Source organism: Anopheles arabiensis, chromosome 2 (assembly GCF_016920715.1).
Source record: "Anopheles arabiensis isolate DONGOLA chromosome 2, AaraD3, whole genome shotgun sequence".
Lineage (NCBI taxonomy): Eukaryota > Metazoa > Arthropoda > Insecta > Diptera > Culicidae > Anopheles > Anopheles arabiensis.
In genome coordinates this window covers 82,269,989-82,290,514 of record NC_053517.1, presented here as the reverse complement: position 1 = coordinate 82,290,514, position 20,526 = coordinate 82,269,989, and the positions used below count along the sequence as shown (strand labels likewise).

The following is a 20,526-nucleotide window of genomic DNA, read 5'->3' as shown; positions in this document are numbered from 1 at the left end:
CACACTTAAAAATATTTCACGACCTCGGTTAAAAAAACTGCCGAAATTCGTCGGCTCTTTCGATTCTTGCTGACATGTCAGTTGAAAATTTCCCATTGCCGATAATCAGTACCATTTAAAACTGAAATATCAGTTAAACAAATATTTTAACCGAAACTCGGCAACACAACATGCCGATTTCGTACGTTAACACTGCTGTCACCGAGGTCATCCGTCAAAATAACCGAAATTTCGGCCATGCTATTTGAGTTAGCCGAGGCTCGGTTTTCTATCTGTCATTCATCATTTTGTCGATGCAGAAACCTTTCGGAGTGATTTTGTGTTATAAAATTAATAGTGTGAAAAATAAATGAAAATATGACACCCAGCGTGAAGAAACCGATCATCAGCAGCGTACGATCGGACACGGGTGGGCTACGAAGCTCTGTCAACGCACGTAGCCAGTGCACATAAGATCGTCGCTCGAAGCAGTCCTTATCCAAGGATTACCGGATGCTAGTTCGATTGGACCAACCTTTGCCGGCCCGTTCGGACTTCCAGGTTTCAATTCCAGTTACCTTCACGAGGTAAATATCCAAATACTCGACCACGTGACTTCCAATCAGGGTTCACTCAGGCTTGTTTCACTCTGCCCGCTTTACAGAACCGTGTCTGTACCGGTGTTCGCTCTATGCCCGGCCCATCTTCCTGCACCCTTACTACATCCAGACCCTGTACACCATCTGGTGTTCTATCTGCGCCCGTCCCTGCGCTTCCCATCCCACCACAACTCTCACAATTGGGGGGGAGGTGACTTCCTGCCGTCCAACTACAGATACGATAGGCATCATGCTGCAGAAAATGTACATCGGCAATCAGCATGGGCTCTGGCTGTTATGGTTGTGGCTCAATAAATAATTGTGTTTGTATTTATAACTCAAACTAACTTTTTACGCAAATAAAACCACTTAAATTAAAAAAAAGATTGTTTTTATAATTAGCTGAAATCTCGGATTGCTCTAACCGAAAATCTCGGTTAAACGTAAACGTCAAAACAAAATGTCAATTGCATTTTTAACCGAGATTTCGGCAACAGAAATTTAACCGAGATCTTTGCCGAGACCTCAGTTGTGCAGATCTCGGCAAAAATTAACCGAGATTCGGCAAAAAATTTTAAGTGTGTAACATGTTACGCTATTTTTTATTTGCGCGTTTCAGAGAAGTTTTTTACAAATATTTGTAAAAATGTAAACATTGATTTTGCTCCTATTTTCGGCAGTTTGTTCAACAGGCTGTGTTCCTATTTTCGGCAGCGCGAATACGGGTCAGAAAATGTTTTTATCAATGTAAATATGTACAAAATATGTTAAAAGCAATTTAAGACTCTAACTTTCCTAAAATTTGTGTTAAAAAGCACTTTAATTCTTAATTTTATGTTGCTTATTTAGACCCGCTTTGGCAGCCTTTTTGATGTGACACTTTTACAGACACTTTTTCAACGATTGAAGAAAAGTGACAGCTTGACGGTTATAGCGTACGGGACCGACTGGGTCACAAATAATTATTTTTCCCTTAAGTTATTGCCTTATTTATCGTGAAATTGGTGTTTTTTTTGTACAAGAAAGGTCTTATTATGTGTCGACATAAGCATTGTAGTGCTCTGGTCAACTTTTAAAGGCAATTTTTTTAAGTCAAATCCAAGGTGTGTTATTGTTCCGAGTTTCGGCATGAGTCCACAACATTGAACTGTCAAAAATGAACATTTACTGTGTACCTATTTTCGGCAGCATTGAAATTGAAACATAACTTGTTTATCGTGATTTTAAAATTCCAAACAAGTTAGAATAAATTTAACAAACATAAAATCTTTAATATACACCACACTTTCATGGTTTTACTGTTTTGGTTCTCTTAATCACAAAACCGGCCAAACTATTGGCTGACAGCCATCCTGCCGCAAAATGCTGAGCTCTGCACACTTTAGTTGATATTTTGGAAAATACGCAAGGACATGGTGTGAAACATCGCATATGAATAACAAATGAGTATACTTTCACTACAAAATTGTGTTTTGTGACATTTTTACCGCATTTTTGTGCAGCATTTCACGTTTTTAGTTACCCTGCCGAAAATAGGTACACTGCCGAAAACTGGTACAGTTACCGTATATAAGTTTAAAGCTTTTAAGTTTTAAATTCAGACCTAGTTAGAAAAATAAATAAAAATATATAAATACATAAAATTCGGGTCTTCTTAAAAAACTAAATAAAAATAAATAAATAAAACTAAATAAATAATAATATTAATATTTTCGGAAATAAATCAGTGTTTGATTGCATTCAGTACAAAACTCAGTTTATTGCGTTTAGTGGGAAACTCCTTTCGCATTATAACTTGTCCATTTAGTTTCAAGCCCACAAATGACTAGAAGTAAAAGTGAGTGTTCGCATCAATAACCGACCGCTTTGGAGGCCCACTGTCCAATTAAAATTCAGTGGTGTCAAACACTGGAGTGTTTACCGAAATCAGTGTGTTATTTTTAGTACAAATATATTAATTCGTTTGAATATTAAATTAAAGTTAGAAAGTTATTGTACATAATTTTGAATTGTAATGAGATCTGAAAAAAATGAATTGTTGGTAATCATGGGGTATGATCTATACATTTCAGGTGCGATGAAGATATTAATTAATCTGATTTCAACAGAGTAATACGAAAATTTTCCTTTTGAACAATGCGTCGTCTATTTTTTACAGTTTTTTTTACAAAAGAATAGTTTTTGTTTGTATGTTAGACTTGTTTAAAATTATCGTGTACATTTTCTTTTTTCTAACCGTCAGGTGTCTTGAACTATGGGTCCTTACTTTATATTATTCGGCCACAATACAGTCTGTTCAAATTCTGTTCCAAAGTTTTTCACCTTTTTTACTATAAAAATTGCTTATTATTCAAATGCAATATTCATAAGATTGCAAAAGATTCATGAAATAAATTTGACCCACTTTGTACAACAATTTTTTCTGGAGTCAACAAGTACCGCTGCAAGCTTAGTAGAAAATGACAAATTGAAACATTTTCCATATTTTATTACTACCACTAGAAAGAAATAGCCATCGTTACGAAGTTTTAAAATTCTAATTCAAACAATGAGCTTGCCGCTCATTTTTAACCCCACTCCGACACGGCGAAAACACGCACCGAACGCTCGTTTAGCGCTACTACCGCCGGCGACGCAGCCGCATTCTCGAACGAGCCGTCGTGCGCGATAAACGCAACGCTTGCTGCGGCTACTACGACCGAAGTCGCGCGTTTGGGCTAGTGGTGTGTGTTTGTTTATTTATTTTCAACTTTAATTTTACCTTATTGACGTACCCTTGCAGGTGTGTGCGGGCACAGGGGTCCGCAATTGCTAAAATACATTTCAGTGCGTTGCGGCAGTGCTGTGTGGTGTGATATCGTGCACCTCTATTGTGGTCTCCCGTTTACTTTATTCATTTATGCACTCAAACCGTGTTTCTTGTGTGAATGTGTATGTTAGTGTGTGGTTTTCTGTTGTGAATTTTCCCACCCAAACGTGCCGAACCATCCGTCCGCAGTGGGTGCGTGCAGCCCCTTGGCCCCCTTGGTTGCCGCGAATCCGGTTGGAACGTAGTGAAGCGTGAATTGTACCGCGGTGCGCCACCTATCCGGCATTTCGCACTACCCCAAAACGGTTTAGTTTTTAAGTTCAGCTGGCGTTTGGCTTGCGGTGTGCTGTGCATTTCTTTCTTGAATTATTTGTGCTGTGTACGGTGTCTGTGTGTGTGTGTTTGTGCTGCTACTCTTTCTTTTATCGTTTCCGTTTTGCGTTCCGTTTGCAAGTTCGAAGCGTTAGAAGCGTTAGCATATTAAGTGCGTTTTTTGCGTTCGCATGGTGAAGGTAGCTGCTTCCTGGGGGTAGTTTTGTAAAATGAAATTCATATAAAGGTGGTGTTTGCATTTGAAAGCAGAACAAAAGCGAAGAATGCGGAAAGAAATTGAATTTTTGAGAATGGTGTGTAACGCGTGTTACAAGAACTCATGTATTAATATATGAAAAGCAAAAAGGGTGTAAAAAGCAGCTGTTGATAGCATGGGTTGATTTAATCGAATTGAAAATGTAACTCATAGAACATTTAGAACGATTGAATTCATATCAAGAAGCTATTTTTAAACCGAATATTCTATAAATTGCCTTTTCCATTAAAAAGTTCCACTACATTTTGTTCAAATTGTTCATTTAAAAAGCATGTTAAATATTCAATTTCATTTATAGTACCCAATTTCATAACTAATGTATGGATTATGAATAACACGTATTCAATTCACAATACAGCCACAAAAACATTGCAAACAGTATTATCAAGAACAGCTGTTCAACAACGTTCCAGATTGTTACAGGCTGTGTTACAATCAATCAGCTAGCAACCGCTAGCAACACCTGCAACAACTGCAATTTTTCTTATGAATACAGGCCACAGTGACAATCGATAAGATACCGATAAGTGCCGGATTCTTTAGTGTAAACCTCGTGCCAGCTGATTGCGATCGAATTCGTTCGAGACGCATCTATTAAAACAATTCCATTTTCCTCTTTTCTCAACGCATTACAGCATTACACAAACAGTAAAGTGCATCAGTGTGTACATCGCAAGTGTGTGTGTGTGTCTGTGAGAAAGTGCATTTTGCGTTCCGTTCTGTTTCTGCCCCACAGGTAAACACGATGTCAATGAAAATGCTTTCCCTCGAGGATGACCAGCGATTTGCGCTGATGAAGGTAAGGCGCCCGCACCCACCATACCGCGAACCGGGGATGGCCCGGTCACGGCCAGGTGTTGTCGATAAGATAAGATTTTACTGTTTTTGGGGGATGGTTGTTTTGTTTGTTTCCTTCGAACGTTTTACAGCATACCAGATGGATGGTGCACGCTGGTTTTGTGCGCACTTTTTGACATTCAAACTGTGTTGTTGCTTTGCTTCGACCGTAAGCGGCAAGATAAGGCATTGGATATGTACAACAAACGGTAAAAACAAACGGTGAACAACAAAAAATCGCGAGTAGAAAGTTCCGAAGTAGGCACTCCCGGCGGGGGGAAGGGCGTTGAATCGAAAGCGCCGGTGAGCTCCGATTTCGGGCTTTGGTGCAATTTCATGCAACGATGCGTTAACGAGTACACCACCCGCCACAGCCGTCTGTCTGTCGATCGTGTGTCGTACAATTAAAAATGTGTTTTCCGGTGTTACCCCCGTACGGGTGTCTCCCGTACTATCACACGTGCACGTACACACACTTTGGAAGCGTGTATAAGTTAATCGCAACCCCTATAATACGATTAGATCGTGCATCCGGGAAACGGGTGGGAAATGGTGTTTGGGGTGGGCCTGTGTGCTTTGTTTCGTAGCGATCGATAAGCTGAGGAGGCGCCGATTGGAGCAGGTTGACAGCAATTTTGCTGTTCATTGTCGCAGTTTTGTCACTGCTGGGACGAATTTAGCGTGACTGATTCGTTGATGATGGAGGTTTTACAATATGTGTGTGTATGTGGTATGATCGAAACCTTACATTAGAGACTATCCAGTGCGGCTTTGCAATTACCGATCGAATGAAAATGGTTACCTTTATTGTGGCTGCTTAATAGCTGATTGGTGTTTGTTGCGAAGAATGTCAATCAATTTCCATGAACACTTATCAAGCAATGACAAGCAAATGGTTGACCACAAAATGACTAGTACAGTTTGCTTATCGAGCTTTTTTTGTGTGTTTGTTATCATCAAATCCTTATTTGTGGCTAACTGAAATACCTGTGGCTGTACCATAACAAAGATAATGCTCCTCGATGATTTGCTCGAACTGGAACAAAGCGAACAGATTGGAGCTTTCCAAAAACCATCAATGTGTATATTAAATCGCATGCCGTTGTTGTTCCAGCGCAACGATTAATCGCTGACCAAAAACAAAACCACGCTCGCATCAATCATTTCCAATTCATTGAACAGCTTGTTCTAAGCTTCCTGGAATGCTCTAGCCCAAACGATTGTTGCTGCTACACTTCGACCGTTTGTAGGTTCTTACGTCTTGGCACGCAGTTTTGATTTCGGATTATAATTATTTGATGGGCACCTTCGTCCACCACCTGCCCTTCTGCTTATGGAGTCAAGGATTAGACAGGCCGTGGTCAGTGTTCAACGTTCCAGGCAAAAGCCTTCGAAAACAGCCTTCACTTGTTTCGGTTTAGCCGGCAGCGGCACAACAACACGCGTGGCAAAACCTGCGCCATTAGGAAGTGCAACGGAAGACGAGATCGTGTGTGTTAGTGTGAATGAGTTTTTTCTCTCTCTCCTCCTTCGCTTATGTTTTTGGTTCGGTTTAGTCTGCAAGTCTGTCCGTGTTTTGTGTTAAGCATTTGGAGGTTTTTTTCTCTGGTGTTCTTGTGTGTAGCTCCGATACGCATTTAGTGCGTCTGTACCATTTCGGTGGCTGGCTTTATGGCTTTCGTTTCATATTTAGCACGGTGTTTGCGTTTGATGGTCGTCGGTGGTACGCGCCTCGTTTCCGTAACCTTGACGTTAGGCCATGGTCGCGGGGTGTTTAGGCTGAAATGTTGAACCATTTTTTGTTCTGCAGCTTTTGTGGACTGGATGCCGGTAGTGATTGTTAATATGATTCAATTCGGGAAATGGTCGCTGTTTTGTTCAATTTTAGTAGATTTTGGTAATGAAATAATAAATAAAATTCACAACATCTAATCACTTCCACAACGAAACGAATAAAATGTACATGATGGCGTATAAACACGCACAACTATGCGTTGAAGTCTTTCGTGTAACGGAAGCGACGAACCCCAATCGTAGCACGTGCACCTATCATCTAACCAATTGTTTGCGGTGAGAATGCGCTTCCTATCGTCGTCTTTAGTGTTTGCAAACAGTAGATTCTTTTCAGCATGGAAAACGATATTTGTTGAAGAATTTCAAATCATTGTTTTGAATTAGTTAGCGTGTGCACTGCACTGTAGGACTAACTGTAGCGTATTCTAGAAACATGCTAGATAGAAAGGAACCCTTCATCGTCGTGGCGAAACTGTATCAATCAAGGGGGGGGGGGGCGAAACGGGATTGTATCAGCTATCGCGTGTAAACGAATGACGACAGCGGGACGAGCACGGACAAGGGGATAAGCATTTGTCTGCGTCATTAAGTGGAGGATGGTTCTCGAAACGACTGTCGGTTGATTTCTTGATCCGGCCTTAAATTATAACAACGGCCACCCCCGAGAGCGATGAGGCTGGCAATTAATTCCACATTATATGTTTAATTGATCTGTCCCGGGTCGAGGCGGGACAAGGTGGGTGGCAGTCAGGAAGTGAACTATCAGCAATGTTGGGTTTGATTTCGGTAAAATCGCCCGTAGTGTATAATTATTAAGCAAGTAGGACACTGTTTCGATTAGGATTATCAACAAATTATTTCAATTTATTTAATTTTTTTATTTACTTAGATGAGTTTAAATCTAAACAGTCAGAAGTAAAATAAGCTGAAAGGGTTCGTCGCTGATTAACATACGAAAGATTTGAACAATTTTTTTTAATTAATGCATTAAGCTGCCAATAACTAAATGCTGAGACCGTTTTTTTTTTCTTCAAATCGTTATCACATCATTTTAAAGTTGTAAAGGGTTTCTAATCAATAATTTATGCATTACGATCCCTACGCTATAAAATTAAAAAAAATCAAAATCGATAAGACAAGGTTCGTCGCTTAGTCAATGTTCAAAAGACTTCCATATCTGCGGCTGAACCATTTTAAAGATTTTTGAAAGATATGAACCATTGCAGTAGTTTTTAAATATAAAAATTTTATAATACGAACTCTTCTCCAGCACATTTTTTCCAACTGTCGACACACTGACCCCAGAGATAATCTGCAGTAATGGTGCTTACTGGTGCACTAATAACTGTGACCGTAACAGCGGTAATATTAGTCAACCGGATCCTTACCGAAATGTCGGTAAACACCCTAGACTCGCACTTTATCGTCGTCTTGCGCCAGCTAGCTCAGACGTTAACTGATCAATAGGGCACTGCATCAACTCGCGCAGCGCGAAGGCAGAAAGAGCGCTAGACTTTGAGCGCCAGACTTTGGCTTCGGTGTGAGTTCAACCTTGGAAGACCGACCGGACACTGGCTGTGAGTGTTTGTGTGTAACTATGCAAATGGGGTTGGTAGAAAGGGGAGAGGTGTTCGAGTTTCGATGCAAATGGTTGAACGCGGGTAGGTTCAACCGTTATGAATGTCTTACACGAAAGCCTCCATGTTTATCGAAAGCAGGACCGAGTGGCATGTTAGTTGGTTTTTAAAGTACTAAAAGAGTTTTTTTTTAAGGAAATAATAAAGAATAAATAAAATATTGAAATGCATATAGCCACACACAATATGGGGTAAATATGTTATGCCAAAGATATGACTATTTCTTTCCGTCCTCTCCCTTGGACGGTTTCTAACACCAACACCAGCAAACCCGGCCAGGTGTTGCTCACCCGCCGCCGAAGTCAACAGTCGGTCATGGTGCACGGCTGCACGGCTTCACCGCACCGCGGATGCTGTTGCGCGATCGATCCATCTCCTAACGGTGGCTTCCCCCGAACGCGAACCTTCGAGTTGGGGGGGGAGTCATAGAAAATGAGTCGCGAACGCGGCGTGTGCTTCGGGCACGGGTGGTTAGAAAAAGTTGCTCACCTTGCAGTGCAGTTTTTCCGCCTTTTCCGCCATCCCTCCAAACTGTGCCAGCGTGCCGTGTGGGGTAAAATCGCTTCGTGTAATGCTGTGCTGGTGGGTAGCAAACGGTGAAGTGCTTTGGTGGCTTGCAAACAAACAAAAAAAACGGAATGGAAATGAATCGATGATGGCGCAGAGCCTAATGCATTTCCCACAACGTATGGGGAACTGCAACGCTTACTGAATGCTGCGGAGCGGGTTGGATGGTTCACGGTCGCAAAACATATTGCAAAATCAGCTTCGTAGGGTGTGCTGGACTAGCGTTAGGTTTAATGTCACACCGAAAAAAAAGCCCGAAACAGGTTCCTTTAAACCGGGGAACCGAGAGACACGAACAGGTTAAAGCTACATATTTTTAGGACGCCCAATGTTGACCGGGTCCAGTTTTTGCGCTCGTTCGAAACATTGGTTTGCATCGATACAGGTCGAGCAGCATTGATTGGGGCTGACTTTCTGTGGTGGGATGTCAGTGGATTGTTGTCTAACGGACGTGCTTATGCAAAGGTTTCAGCGTACCGGCGTGGTTTTTGCCTCAAATTTTTATTATGTTTCTTTGATAAACATCTCCATGCAATAGTTTACGTTGCATAATGCACATTCAAAAAGGATAACAAAAACCGACTTTGTAACACACTGCCGGTCGGTTTGCTCGAAGCTCACTGGGTAAACCTTTATTATTTGTTCGATGCACTACACCACAACACGCGGGACGCTTTACACTTCACTCGCAATGATTGATGGCTAAGCTGTCGTGCTGCAATCAGCGTGGTGCTAGTATCACCTTTTTGTTAGTGCATCATTGTAGTTCTTTTTACTCTCTTTGTTGGTGCAAAACATTAATGCAAATGCTTTTACTGTCGTTTGCCAAACGATCGACATGATCGTTTGTCATTGTAAGAGATACTGGGTAGTTGTTTTTTTTTTTTTGTAAAAGGAACATGCTGCATGAGTTGAAAAGAAATTTGCTATAAGCTACATTTAAAAGCTTCCACCGTTACCACCACTTCCACACGTTTCGAACGTTGGAAACTGCTTTCATCCTAATGAAGAGCTATTTAACATTAGCGTTAGCTAATGCTTGACGATGGGTTTTATAGCGCTTTAACATGCTTGATGTTTTATTATTGATGCCAATAAAGTGCATCGTTCGTAGCCGGCATCGCGTTTTGGTACGGTTGAACGGGTTTATAGACGCTTTAAGCCGCTGATACACTTTTGCTACAAAGGGTCATTATTTAGCTAGAGAAATATTATTCAAAAACCACGATGTGTAAAACGATAGCTTCGATATAATTTTAGTTATTTACTAATTTAGTAAATTTTCCTGATTTTTTAAAAATACATCCTCTGTGAAACACACAGCTACAGAGTTCCTCTGTATTCATGAATCCCTATTTATTCACGGCGGCAACGGGGCAAAATGGGCATTCTTTATTAAAGCATTATTTCACAGGATACATTTCAAGGTTCAAAATGTATTTCTTGGAATTTTTTTCTAAAGGCCGGGCTACATTGATCGTACTCGCAAGTGTAATTTCGATTGTCACTAGCGCATCTGGTGGCGGCTGACCGAAGCATTTTGCCAAACAATTTGGAGCCGCTCCAGAAAATAGGTTAATTTTCCATGTTTTTTACTGAAATCGGAGGAGAAAAGTGTTGTAAAACGTAGATACACATGTCTTGCACGCATTGCATCAATTTTTGCAATGGAAAACGATGGAAAAACTACTTAATTTTGAGATCCGGCAGGTCCATTCCCTCGATGACAAAAAAAGCTTCCACCAGCCGCCGCCAGATGCGCTAGTGAAAATCAAAATTACGCCAGAGAGTACGATCAATGTAGCCCGGCCTTAAAGACCATGTAGATTTAGTCATCCGTTATTCAACAACAACCAAGATCAACATAAATTTAAATTTAGTAGCAAATGAAATAATTTTCACTGCTTCGAAAATAAGCTTTAATGCATGTTGCATGGATGCGTGCAAGTTTTCTGTGGTATATTTTTTAAATAAATAGTATTTCTATACAATTGGACTGTAGAAACCAGGGCGTATTTTTGAATGTATATTTTTGATAATATTAAGGCCGGGCTACATTGATCGTACTCGCAAGCGTAATTTTGATTTTCACTAGCGCATCTGGCGGCGACTGGTGGAAGCTATTTTTGGTCATCCAGGGAATGGTCATGCCGGATCTCAAAATTAAGTAGTTTTTCCATCGTTTTCCATTGCAAAAATGGATGCAATGCGTGCAAAACATGTGTATCTACGTTTTACAAAACTTTTCTCCTCCGTTTTTAGTAAAAAACATGGAAAAATAACGTATTTTCTGAAGCGGCTCCAAATTGTTTGACAAAATGCTTCGGTCAGCCGCCGCCAGATGTGCTAGTGAAAATCAAAATTACGCTTGCGAGTACGATCAATGTAGCCCGGCCTTTATAATGAAATGTAAAAATGCTTCACATGGGGCAATATGGTCAGTCAAAATTATGGCAAAATCGGCAGCTATTTTTGACATAGACAAAGGATTCAAATCCGTCGTTTGAAACGTGTAAAAAATGTTTTAATTATAAAGTCCTTGGGACACTGTCTGTACTCGCTAGTGTAATTTTGATTTTCACTAGCGCATCTGGCGGCGGTTGGTGGAAGCTTTTTTTGGTGATCAAGGGAATGGTCATGCCGGATCTCAAAAATAAGTACTTTTTCCATCGTTTTTTGTCATGAAAATGGATGCAATGCGTGTAGGACATGAGCATCTACCTTTAACAAAACTTTTTTCGTCCGAATTTAGTAAAAAATATAGAAAAATAAATTCTACAGTCGCTCCAACTTGTTTGGTAAAATGCTTCGGTCAGCCGCCGCCAGATGCGCTAGTGAAAATCTAAATTACACTAGCAGGTACGGACAGTGTCCCCCGTCCTTAATAATATATTTTTGGATCACTTCGAATAGCTCTCCTGAACAGCTAATCTGATTATTGAATTTGAGTTGAGGCTTTGTGGTAATTTTGATCCATTAATAAATAATAGAGGCATAGAATAATTTAAGAATAATTGTGTTGCGAGAAAAATTCCAAGCAATATTTATTCAACTGCTTTGCATGTCCCTTTTGCCCTGCTTTCCCCCTAAACACTAAAGAAATGATATTGATTTTCACACCTCTCAGTGCATGCATCAGCGTTTAAAGCATCTTTTTTCAGCACCGTTCATCGTTGCGCGTTGCTCCATTAAGGCTTTATCTCACATCCAAATGTGATGTGTGACTGTGACAAAGCCGCTTCTTTGACTGCAAAAGACAGTTAATATTATACATCCCGTTGAGGGGTAGGAACTGTGTAAAGGTGACCGGCAATTATTTATGCTGCGCTTCCGTGCCAATCAATCTACGACCGATAAATGACACAAAAGGGTCGCAGGCGAGAAAGGAGGTCTAATATCATGCCCCATCCAAATGTTTCTTGGACAAAAAAGCACAAAAATGTGATGGTTGGTTTGTGTTTGTGTGTGTGTGAAATCGCATTAACCCTCGAGGTGGGAGAAACTTTGCGCACGAAACGATTGCTCCGGCGCATCGATTTACTCGATTACTGCAAAACCCCGCTGGTCCGCGAAATGCATTCGAGATCGCACGATTCGGATGAAAAGCATGAAGGGGGAGGCGTAGAGTAATTTGCGCTATGTGCAAGCAAGCAAGCAAGCAACAGCCCCATTAAAGTGGGGTGAAAAATCGATGAGTCAGAAGATGGTTCAGCCATTGCGGTTTGAGTGTTGCTGTTTTTTCGTTGCTGTTTGTTGTTTGCAATGAAACTGGATGCATGATTGGCACGCAGTGCGCGTTACTGTTGCAATGTGCTGCGTGATGAATTACAGATGAAAGGTGGGCTTGAATTTGCAATGGTGGAAAAATTGCATACCAAAAAAAATTGATAGAAAAAAGGGAACGTATAATTTTCGGCTTCAAAATAGAAAATTGGACATGATTGAATTTATTTTTGTCTATTAAAGCAATTTATACAAAAGCGAAATTAATTTCTCCATCGGATCTTGAATGTTCTGCGAAAATTGAAGAAACATTAAAACACCTGAAGGATAATATGATTTCTTCCTATTCACTCACACAAAATCGCTTAATTGACATTCATTTAGCATCAATGTCCCTTTGCCCAAGGTCCCAACAATCTCCCAAAGCCCGCGGGCACGTATTTCAGCTTCACGCCAGCTTAATTTTGAAACACTGTACACATCTCAATTGAAGTCTAATTTGAGGCGCGTCGATTGATTTACAGTCTTTTGGAAACCTCTTTTTTTCTCTTTTTCATTTCAACGCACAAAACTCATTCGCGACTGGTTGCGCTCGTCATGAGTGAATCATGATTGCGCAACACGCGCGCACGTGCTCTTTCGCGCGCAGCGCCACTTCATGCGCACTGGAGAGGCCTGCTGGCATCTCCGCGCCGAACAGTCGCTGCCGTAGGCCAATGCCACGCCAAGGTATGTGGTGTCCATTTCGTTTGGACCGGTTCAATCTTGGTTGACACTGACCAGCGCGGGTATGCACGGTACGCCAAGGAGAAGATCGGACCCAAGATGCAGCTGCCTAGATGCAGGGCAGCTGCCCGCGTGTGGACTATCGGCTTTTGTTCATACGGCCAGACCTTTGCCTTGGCGTACGGGTGGCTCATCAATTTTCGGACCATTTCGGAGCGTTTGTTGACCGACGGTGGCGTCGGTGATGGTGTTGGCATTTGCGCAATCGGGGGTAAAACGATCGTTATTTAGCCGCTTTATTGACCTTACGGAGCAAAGGAAGGAGCAATGAACGTGAGGTAAAGCAAAGTAGGGGAGTTGAGACGTTTTGATGTTGTATTTGCTCGTTTTTCAAGGTTGTTAGAAGATTAACAGCGTGAGCTTGCTTAGTTGTACTCCTAAGTACCTTAGTAGTACACTTGATAGTGGATTTTATCAAGGAAGTCAATAATTTACAAGCCCTTACATGTCAATTTAATTTTTAAACTGCGCGAAGTAAACGAAGGATGCATCTAAAACACTGCGAGAATTACTAAGAATTGCTCCCCCGTATCAAATCAGAAGCTAGCAACCTTCCTGACCTGTCATTGGCCCTCAACTCCAGCTTCTCGCCCACCACAACATGGAAGATTCAATCCTCCTAACCATTCAATCAAATTCAATTACGTTGCTAATTACCCCCTTCTTGAGGCCGGTGCAAAAGTCATTGCAAAAGTCATGTTTTTGACCCTCCGTCTGCTTGAAGGTTACTGAAGGGTTGCAAAAAGACAAAAGTGTCTAGATTTACGTGCCTGTTCGCTTGTTAACCCTCTCGGGGAGTCGTGAACGCAACGCAACGTCATCATAAGTGCCAATGATTGGGAAGTATATCCTCTGCTTTCGTGTAATCCCAACCAGGAACTTGTAGATAAAATGATGCCTCGTTTATTGCGTGCCCGGCGTAGGACGTACAAATAGATGTGAAAATAATGGCATGACAATGAATCGAATGGCTACTGCCCGGTTATCGTTTGTTTGGGGTTTTAATTTTGTTGCGGTTGCGTGTTGCATCTGGCAAAGAAATGCAATTTTTCGCACCTTTTTCCTGGGACCTGGGTAGTGGCATTAAACGGTTGCCCGGGAGAGAGGTCAAAACGTTAAGTACATTCAGCTACTCACTCACTTCGCAAGCCTCTGTTTAGGGGAACGCAGGGCAAAACGGTCATGATCAATTAATTTCTAAAATTATGCTTTTTTCATCACCTCGAAGATGAGTCTTCGTGTAATTTAAGCAAATATTAAGAAACAATAAATTGTTCAAATAATTATCGAATGCAATGATCATCCAGAAACATAACATTGATCTATGAATTTCGTAAACATACAAGTATATTTTTATTTTGAGCTTATTAAAAATAGACTTTTTATCCTTGTTGTCACACAACATAAACAAACGATATGTTTTTTGATCAACGGTATTAACAGTTAATCAAATATTATATTTTTATTCTATTAAATAATCCTTCCTTAAGATTTGAGTATAGTTCTATGTTCTTGTATTTGAATGGCTACATTTGTTCGGCTATATGGATCTGAAAGCTCCACGTTTTTATTAAAGAACAAACATAAGCAGATGCCATAATAGCAAAGGTCTATGAGTATGTGCGAACCAATCTACTTGCACACTACAAACTAGTTGCTTTAGCTGGGTTCATGTCCTGATATTTATGTTTCTTTGATGTTTCTTTTTTTTAAGATTTGTTAAATGAAAGACTTTTCATTTAAACAATTGAATGAAGCCAGTTCAAAGCCTTAAACATCTTTGCTACGTTTTATGTTTTGATAAAGGGCCATTTTGCCATGAGGCCCATCTTACATGATATTGTAACTTCTCGTTGTGCATGAATTCCTTCTTTGAAAGTCTGTTGTTCGTTTTATTTCATAGACATACTGTCGATCGCCGTCAAAACAGAAATGTTAAGATTACTTTACTCAGATACTCAGATACAGAGCAAAAGTTCTCAATATAGCCATTTTGCCCACACATTCTCCTTCAACTTTGCGATAGAATACACAGGTGTGATAGGAAAGGTATCTTTCTAATCAAGATACTCAAATGATCTTCGCTTCCCATTCAATTACCCTTACCTTGATCACATCGTCGATCAATCTATTGTACGACCCTCCCCTCCAAGCATGCAAACACACTACTACACCATGGGCAATTTCTCACCCCTTCAATGTCCACTACCTTCGAGAAGTGATTTAGAACTTGGAAATAATGGCGGTAAAACATTCGCAAGCATGCAAACAAAAAATGATCACTATCTGTTCCCACACACTTTTTGCATTCCGTAGCTAAGGTAGGGCGGGGCGTGTGTGTCCTAACACTAACCTCTCCGATGATTGTCTACACGCAAGATACACTGTAGCGATGCACTTAAGTTCAAGCTCATCGCCCTCGGTTGCCTTGGAGACAGTGGATTGATGTTGGTGATCTTCAGGGGCAGATCTGTTTTGACTTGTCTCTCTTATTTGCATTCACCACACTTAATTAATAACTTGCGAATTTCAGCTGTTAATCTTACGTCACTAGTTGCGTCAAGTGAAGGTTCCGACTCTTTTTTTTTGCATAGCTCAAAATGAAAGGAACTCAGCGGTGACGTAACAAAATGGTGGGAAATTTTTGGATAAAGCTTGCAAAATAAAGTACCCGTCAGTGAGGTGTGGATTGTTTAAGACAAAAACAAGGCTTGAAGAGACATTTGAGTTTTGAGTTCGTGCAAGCCAAGGTTCAGACAGTTCGCGGCCCCTATGAACTCGGTCTCTGGTCTCTCTGGTGATATTGAACCAGATAGTGATGCGAAGTTGAAGGCTGTCGACATCTGCAATTGCGGGTGACATGAAAGGCAGAGCACGTCCGTCCTCAACCCTGATCGTGAGGTGTATGTGTGTGTTTGTACATTTCGGTCCCTAATTTGGACCGCGCAAGCTTTTCTCAGAATTCTATCGCGTCTAGGGCATCCTTCTATGGTGATTACAGCACTCCGCAGTGCAGCAGGTCGATCGATTTCTTGCTCGATTTCTTTGATTGCACATTACACATCTACTAATGCGCGTTTTTTTCGCTATCTCCCCGTTCTCCTCTCATTACAGTTCCGTCGGCAGGTGGTTGACATACTGAAACCGGAGCACGATGATTACTATCTGGTGCGTTGGCTACGAGGTAAGCGATACACACAATCACGCGGTCTTGGGTCTAGACTGGAAATGCGGCAATCGGAGGCGCCTTAGCTCGCATTAGGTCGCCACACTTGCCGGTGAACCGGTTCGCGGTAATTAGACGGTTTGCGTGAAGAAGTAAATATTTCTGAAATGACTCTATACCACGTCTTAGGCCGTTGGAAGCAATGCGTCCTACACGCGTGCGGGTGGATGGAGCGGCTTTTTTTGTTGTGCTGTCACATCTACTACCGATCATGGGTCCACCCCCGAGTGGGGAGCGAAATTTGCACGCGAGGGCACGTGTGGACTGACCTTAGAACTATAATTGGCATTTTTCCTCGCCACATTCCATCTATCCTCCACCGCGAGGGCCGCTTTCTGTTTTGTTTTGCGTACACAAATTGTCTTGAGCGAATCGGCTGATGAATGGTCGGCGTTGGGCTGGGGATCTTGGAAGGCCGTTTGGAGGGCGCGTGGAATTGGGGTCAGAATGAAAAGTTCAGTAAAACGCACCGCTTTTTTTCAACTGATTCAATTGTGAACTCATTAGGAACCGGATGCTGAAGCTGATTTCCTTTTCATTTTAAAAAGTGGCATCATTTTGTAATGGAAAGCTAAGCAATAATAGATGGCTATTCCAAGGAGATACTTAAAGCCTAGAGAGCCTTGTACTACCTTACAAGATATCAAAATACTGATGAATGGTTAATTGAGCAGTACGGTGGTGGATTCATTTACTTGAGTGGAGTAGGTACTGTGTCGGTTCCTGAATCGGTTTGCGATCCGATTCATGACTGACTCTGATCCAGATACAGTTTATATGCCTGAATGATAAAGGGAGCAGTTTCAGTAACGAGATAAGTTTGGGATTAGGAACTGCTGGAACAGCAGCGGTATTGGGTTCAGGGCTAGTTTGCAAAAACGGTATAAGTTCGAAATTATTCCATTGACAGGTATGGGTTGGCGATCAGTTTAGATATAATATGAATTCTAGGAGCCGTGTGGATTCAGCAACAGTTCAAACCCCATTTTAAGTGTTATTCACTTTTAAAACCTGGAATAGATTCAAGATCTGTTCCGGGCCGTTATTGATTTGAGATCAGTTACAGGAATGGTATGGGTTCATTATCAATTCCATCACCGGTATGCGCTAAGTGTCAATTCCTAAACCTTTCTGGATTTAGCATAAGTTCCAGTACACTATAGGTTTCGGATCAGTTCCAGGAACTATAATGGCTCGACATCAATTCCAGATTCGGTACGGTTTCGGGATCAGTTCCAGGAACTATATGGAGTCGGGATCAGTTTAAGTACCGTTATAAGTTCAGAATCAGTTCCAAGATCGATATGCTTCTAGGAATAGTACCAGGACTAGTTAGAGACCAGTATGGGTTCAATAGCAGTTTCTTCACCCGTGTGGGTTGGAAATCACTTCCAGGAATAGTATTGGTTAAGGATCAGTTCCTGAGCCGGTCTCGTAGTACAGTCGTCAACTCGTACGACTTAACAACATGCCCGTCATGGGTTCAATCCCCAAATAGACCGCGCCGCCATACGTAGGACTGATTATCCTGCTATGGGGGGGGGGGAATCAATTAGTCACTGAAAGCCAAGCCCACAAGTGGGTACAGGCAGGCCTTGACCGACATCGGTTGTTGAGCCAAAGAAGAAGAAGAAGAAGGATCAGTTCCAGAACCTGTATGATTTGGGGTACAGTTCTAGGGACGATGTGTGTTAAGGATCAATTAAAGGACCGGTATGGGTGTTGGATCAGTTTCAGGGTTGGTTGAGGTCAACAATCAGTTGTAGAGACCTAATTTGTTTGTCCCCTTGTACCTAGGAATTCTGGTTTTTATACACCTTGTAGTAAAAGTGATAATATAACCCATAATTGTATTGCGTAGCCGGGAATCGGGAAAAACCAACCAGATTTTTAACATCTTTACCTCGTACGTTTTACCACGCTAGCACGCAACTGGAACCCGGAGGCGGCGGAAAAGATGCTGCGCGATTCGATGAAGTTCCGGGAGCGCTGGAACACGGACGAGATCGCCAAGTGGCCAACGCCCCAGATCCTGCTCGACTACAGCCCGCACGGTGTGTCCGGCTACGATAAGGAAGGCTCACCGATCATCATCATACCGTTCGCCGGGTTCGACATCTGGGGCCTGCTGCACAGCGTGTCCCGGGCCGACATCGTGCGCATGACGATGCAGGCGCTCGAGGGCTACATGCAGCAGGCGTACGAGCAGAGCAAGAAGACCGGCAACCCGAACAGCCGCCAGTTTATCGTCGTGTTCGATATGGACAACTTCAACCTGAAGCAGTACATCTGGCGCCCGGCGAGCGAGGTGGTGATCTCGCTGATCAAGATGTACGAGGCGAACTATCCGGAGATCCTGAAGTGCTGCTACATCATCAACACGCCGAAGGTGTTCGCGTTCGCGTACAACATGGTGAAGAAGTTCCTGGGCGAGTACACGATCGACAAGATACGGATCTACAAGCCGGACCGGACCAAGTGGCTGCCCGCGATCCTGGAGCGGTGCGATGCGGACCAGCTGCCGGCGTACTTCGGCGGCACCCAGACTGACCCGGACGGCAATTCGAAGTGCGAGACGAAGATCTGCTGGGGCGGCAAGGTGCCGAAGGAGCTGTACACCTCGAAGGAGGACAGCTTCAACAACAATCTGACGTTCACGGAGACGGAGATCCGGAAGGGTGGCCGACTGAAGCTGACGTTCGACTGTGAGGATGCGGGCTGTTTCTTGAAGTGAGTTTTGGCTGGTCGTTGTATGTGTCGGGTGTGGCAGGGACAATATTTGCAATGCCAAAACATTTGCTCTTTAAGCTAGACAAACTTCGGCTTAGGCGTTGTTTTACGATTCAATTAACACGCAGTCTTCTTTCGTACGCAGGTGGGAATTCCGTACGTTCGATCACGACATCAAGTTCGGCGTGAAGTGCGTGAACAAGAAGACGGAGGAATCAGTTATCGAGGTGCCACTCAAGCGAGTGTCCTCCCATCAGGTGGACGAGTCCGGGTTCATCACCTGCCAGCCGGGATGCACATGTACGTCATTATATTTCATAATTTTAATCAATTCAATAATCTCTAAAGCCATTCCATCCTATCATTCCCAACTCATACAGATCACGTGCTGTTCGACAATTCGTACTCGTACTTCAAGACGAAAAAGATCCGCTACTCCGTGCTGATGACGGCGCCGCTGAACGACGAGGAGCAAACGATGGCCCCGATTGCCGTGACGGAGGAGGAAACGTCCCCGGCGGACGGTAGTACGGCCGAGGATTGAACCCCGAGGGTTGGACGGCGAGTCATCTGATGGCTGGACAGGGTGCGCTTTGTACTTTTAAAAGAACACGGTCAGTTGTCCTTCGGTACTCACACAAAAACGAACATCAAGGGAATAGAGTGTTGCGGTACTATTACATACAGAGGGATGCATCGGGTTAGGGCTGATAAAACGGTATTGCATTCTCAAAACAAAGGTAGTGATGAACCGTCGCGCAAAAATGTCGTGAGCCAAAGATTTTGATTTGTGGTGTGTGTGTGCTTTAAATCGTTTTCTTCCCTTTCAACACCTGTTCCCTCAGCATTCTTTTTACAGCTTTCACGTGTGTTTGACACAATCTTTCCTTATCACAGCAGCTTAGGTGTGTTCGATTACATTTCTTTCACCCTTTTGAAAAAAGCCGAACCACGCCCGATATACGCGCGACATTCCATTACAGGGTGATATTTGATTAGATAGTAAGCTCCCAAAAATTGCATATCCCAGTGGCTGTGGCGACGTTCGTCCTTATCGGTGACCATTGTAAAAAAGCAAACAAACAAAACAATAAAAATACATACTAATATTAGTTGCTGGTGATAAAACAAAAAAGCACAGTGGGACGGGGGCACACGATATTCTCTCGTGGAGAGTAGAGTAGAGCGGGCTCGTGTAATGCCACGGGTAATTAGATTAGGACAGCAGCAACAAGCGGCAACCATGTTGG

The 20,526-nt window shown here is 42.4% G+C and overlaps 1 protein-coding gene across 2 annotated transcripts; it reads left to right on the top strand.

Annotated features, from left to right (window-relative positions):
* Positions 1 to 3,211: 3,211 nt before the first annotated feature.
* LOC120908577 (SEC14-like protein 4) lies at positions 3,212 to 20,388 on the top strand. 2 transcript variants are annotated; one of them, XM_040319744.1, is made up of 6 exons: positions 3,212 to 3,301; positions 4,612 to 4,775; positions 16,435 to 16,504; positions 18,472 to 19,276; positions 19,422 to 19,576; positions 19,657 to 20,388. In XM_040319744.1, exons 2-6 carry the CDS (start codon positions 4,722 to 4,724, stop codon positions 19,818 to 19,820), a joined length of 1,248 nt encoding a protein of 415 aa, XP_040175678.1. In that variant the 5' UTR covers positions 3,212 to 3,301; positions 4,612 to 4,721; the 3' UTR covers positions 19,821 to 20,388. The 2 variants fall into 2 exon arrangements, with proteins under 2 accessions (XP_040175678.1, XP_040175679.1); XM_040319745.1 differs by having other exon boundaries at positions 3,219 to 3,301; positions 4,626 to 4,775.
* The last annotated feature ends 138 nt before the right edge of the window (positions 20,389 to 20,526 follow it).

Bases quoted from the DNA above. Each gene is read 5' to 3' on its own strand.
- LOC120908577 (XM_040319744.1), top strand. From the start codon at position 4,722: ATGTCAATGAAAATGCTTTCCCTCGAGGATGACCAGCGATTTGCGCTG. The intron at 16,505-18,471 runs GTAAGCGATACA...TTACCACGCTAG, and splicing joins TCTGGTGCGTTGGCTACGAG to CACGCAACTGGAACCCGGAG. The intron at 19,277-19,421 runs GTGAGTTTTGGC...TTTCGTACGCAG, and splicing joins GATGCGGGCTGTTTCTTGAA to GTGGGAATTCCGTACGTTCG.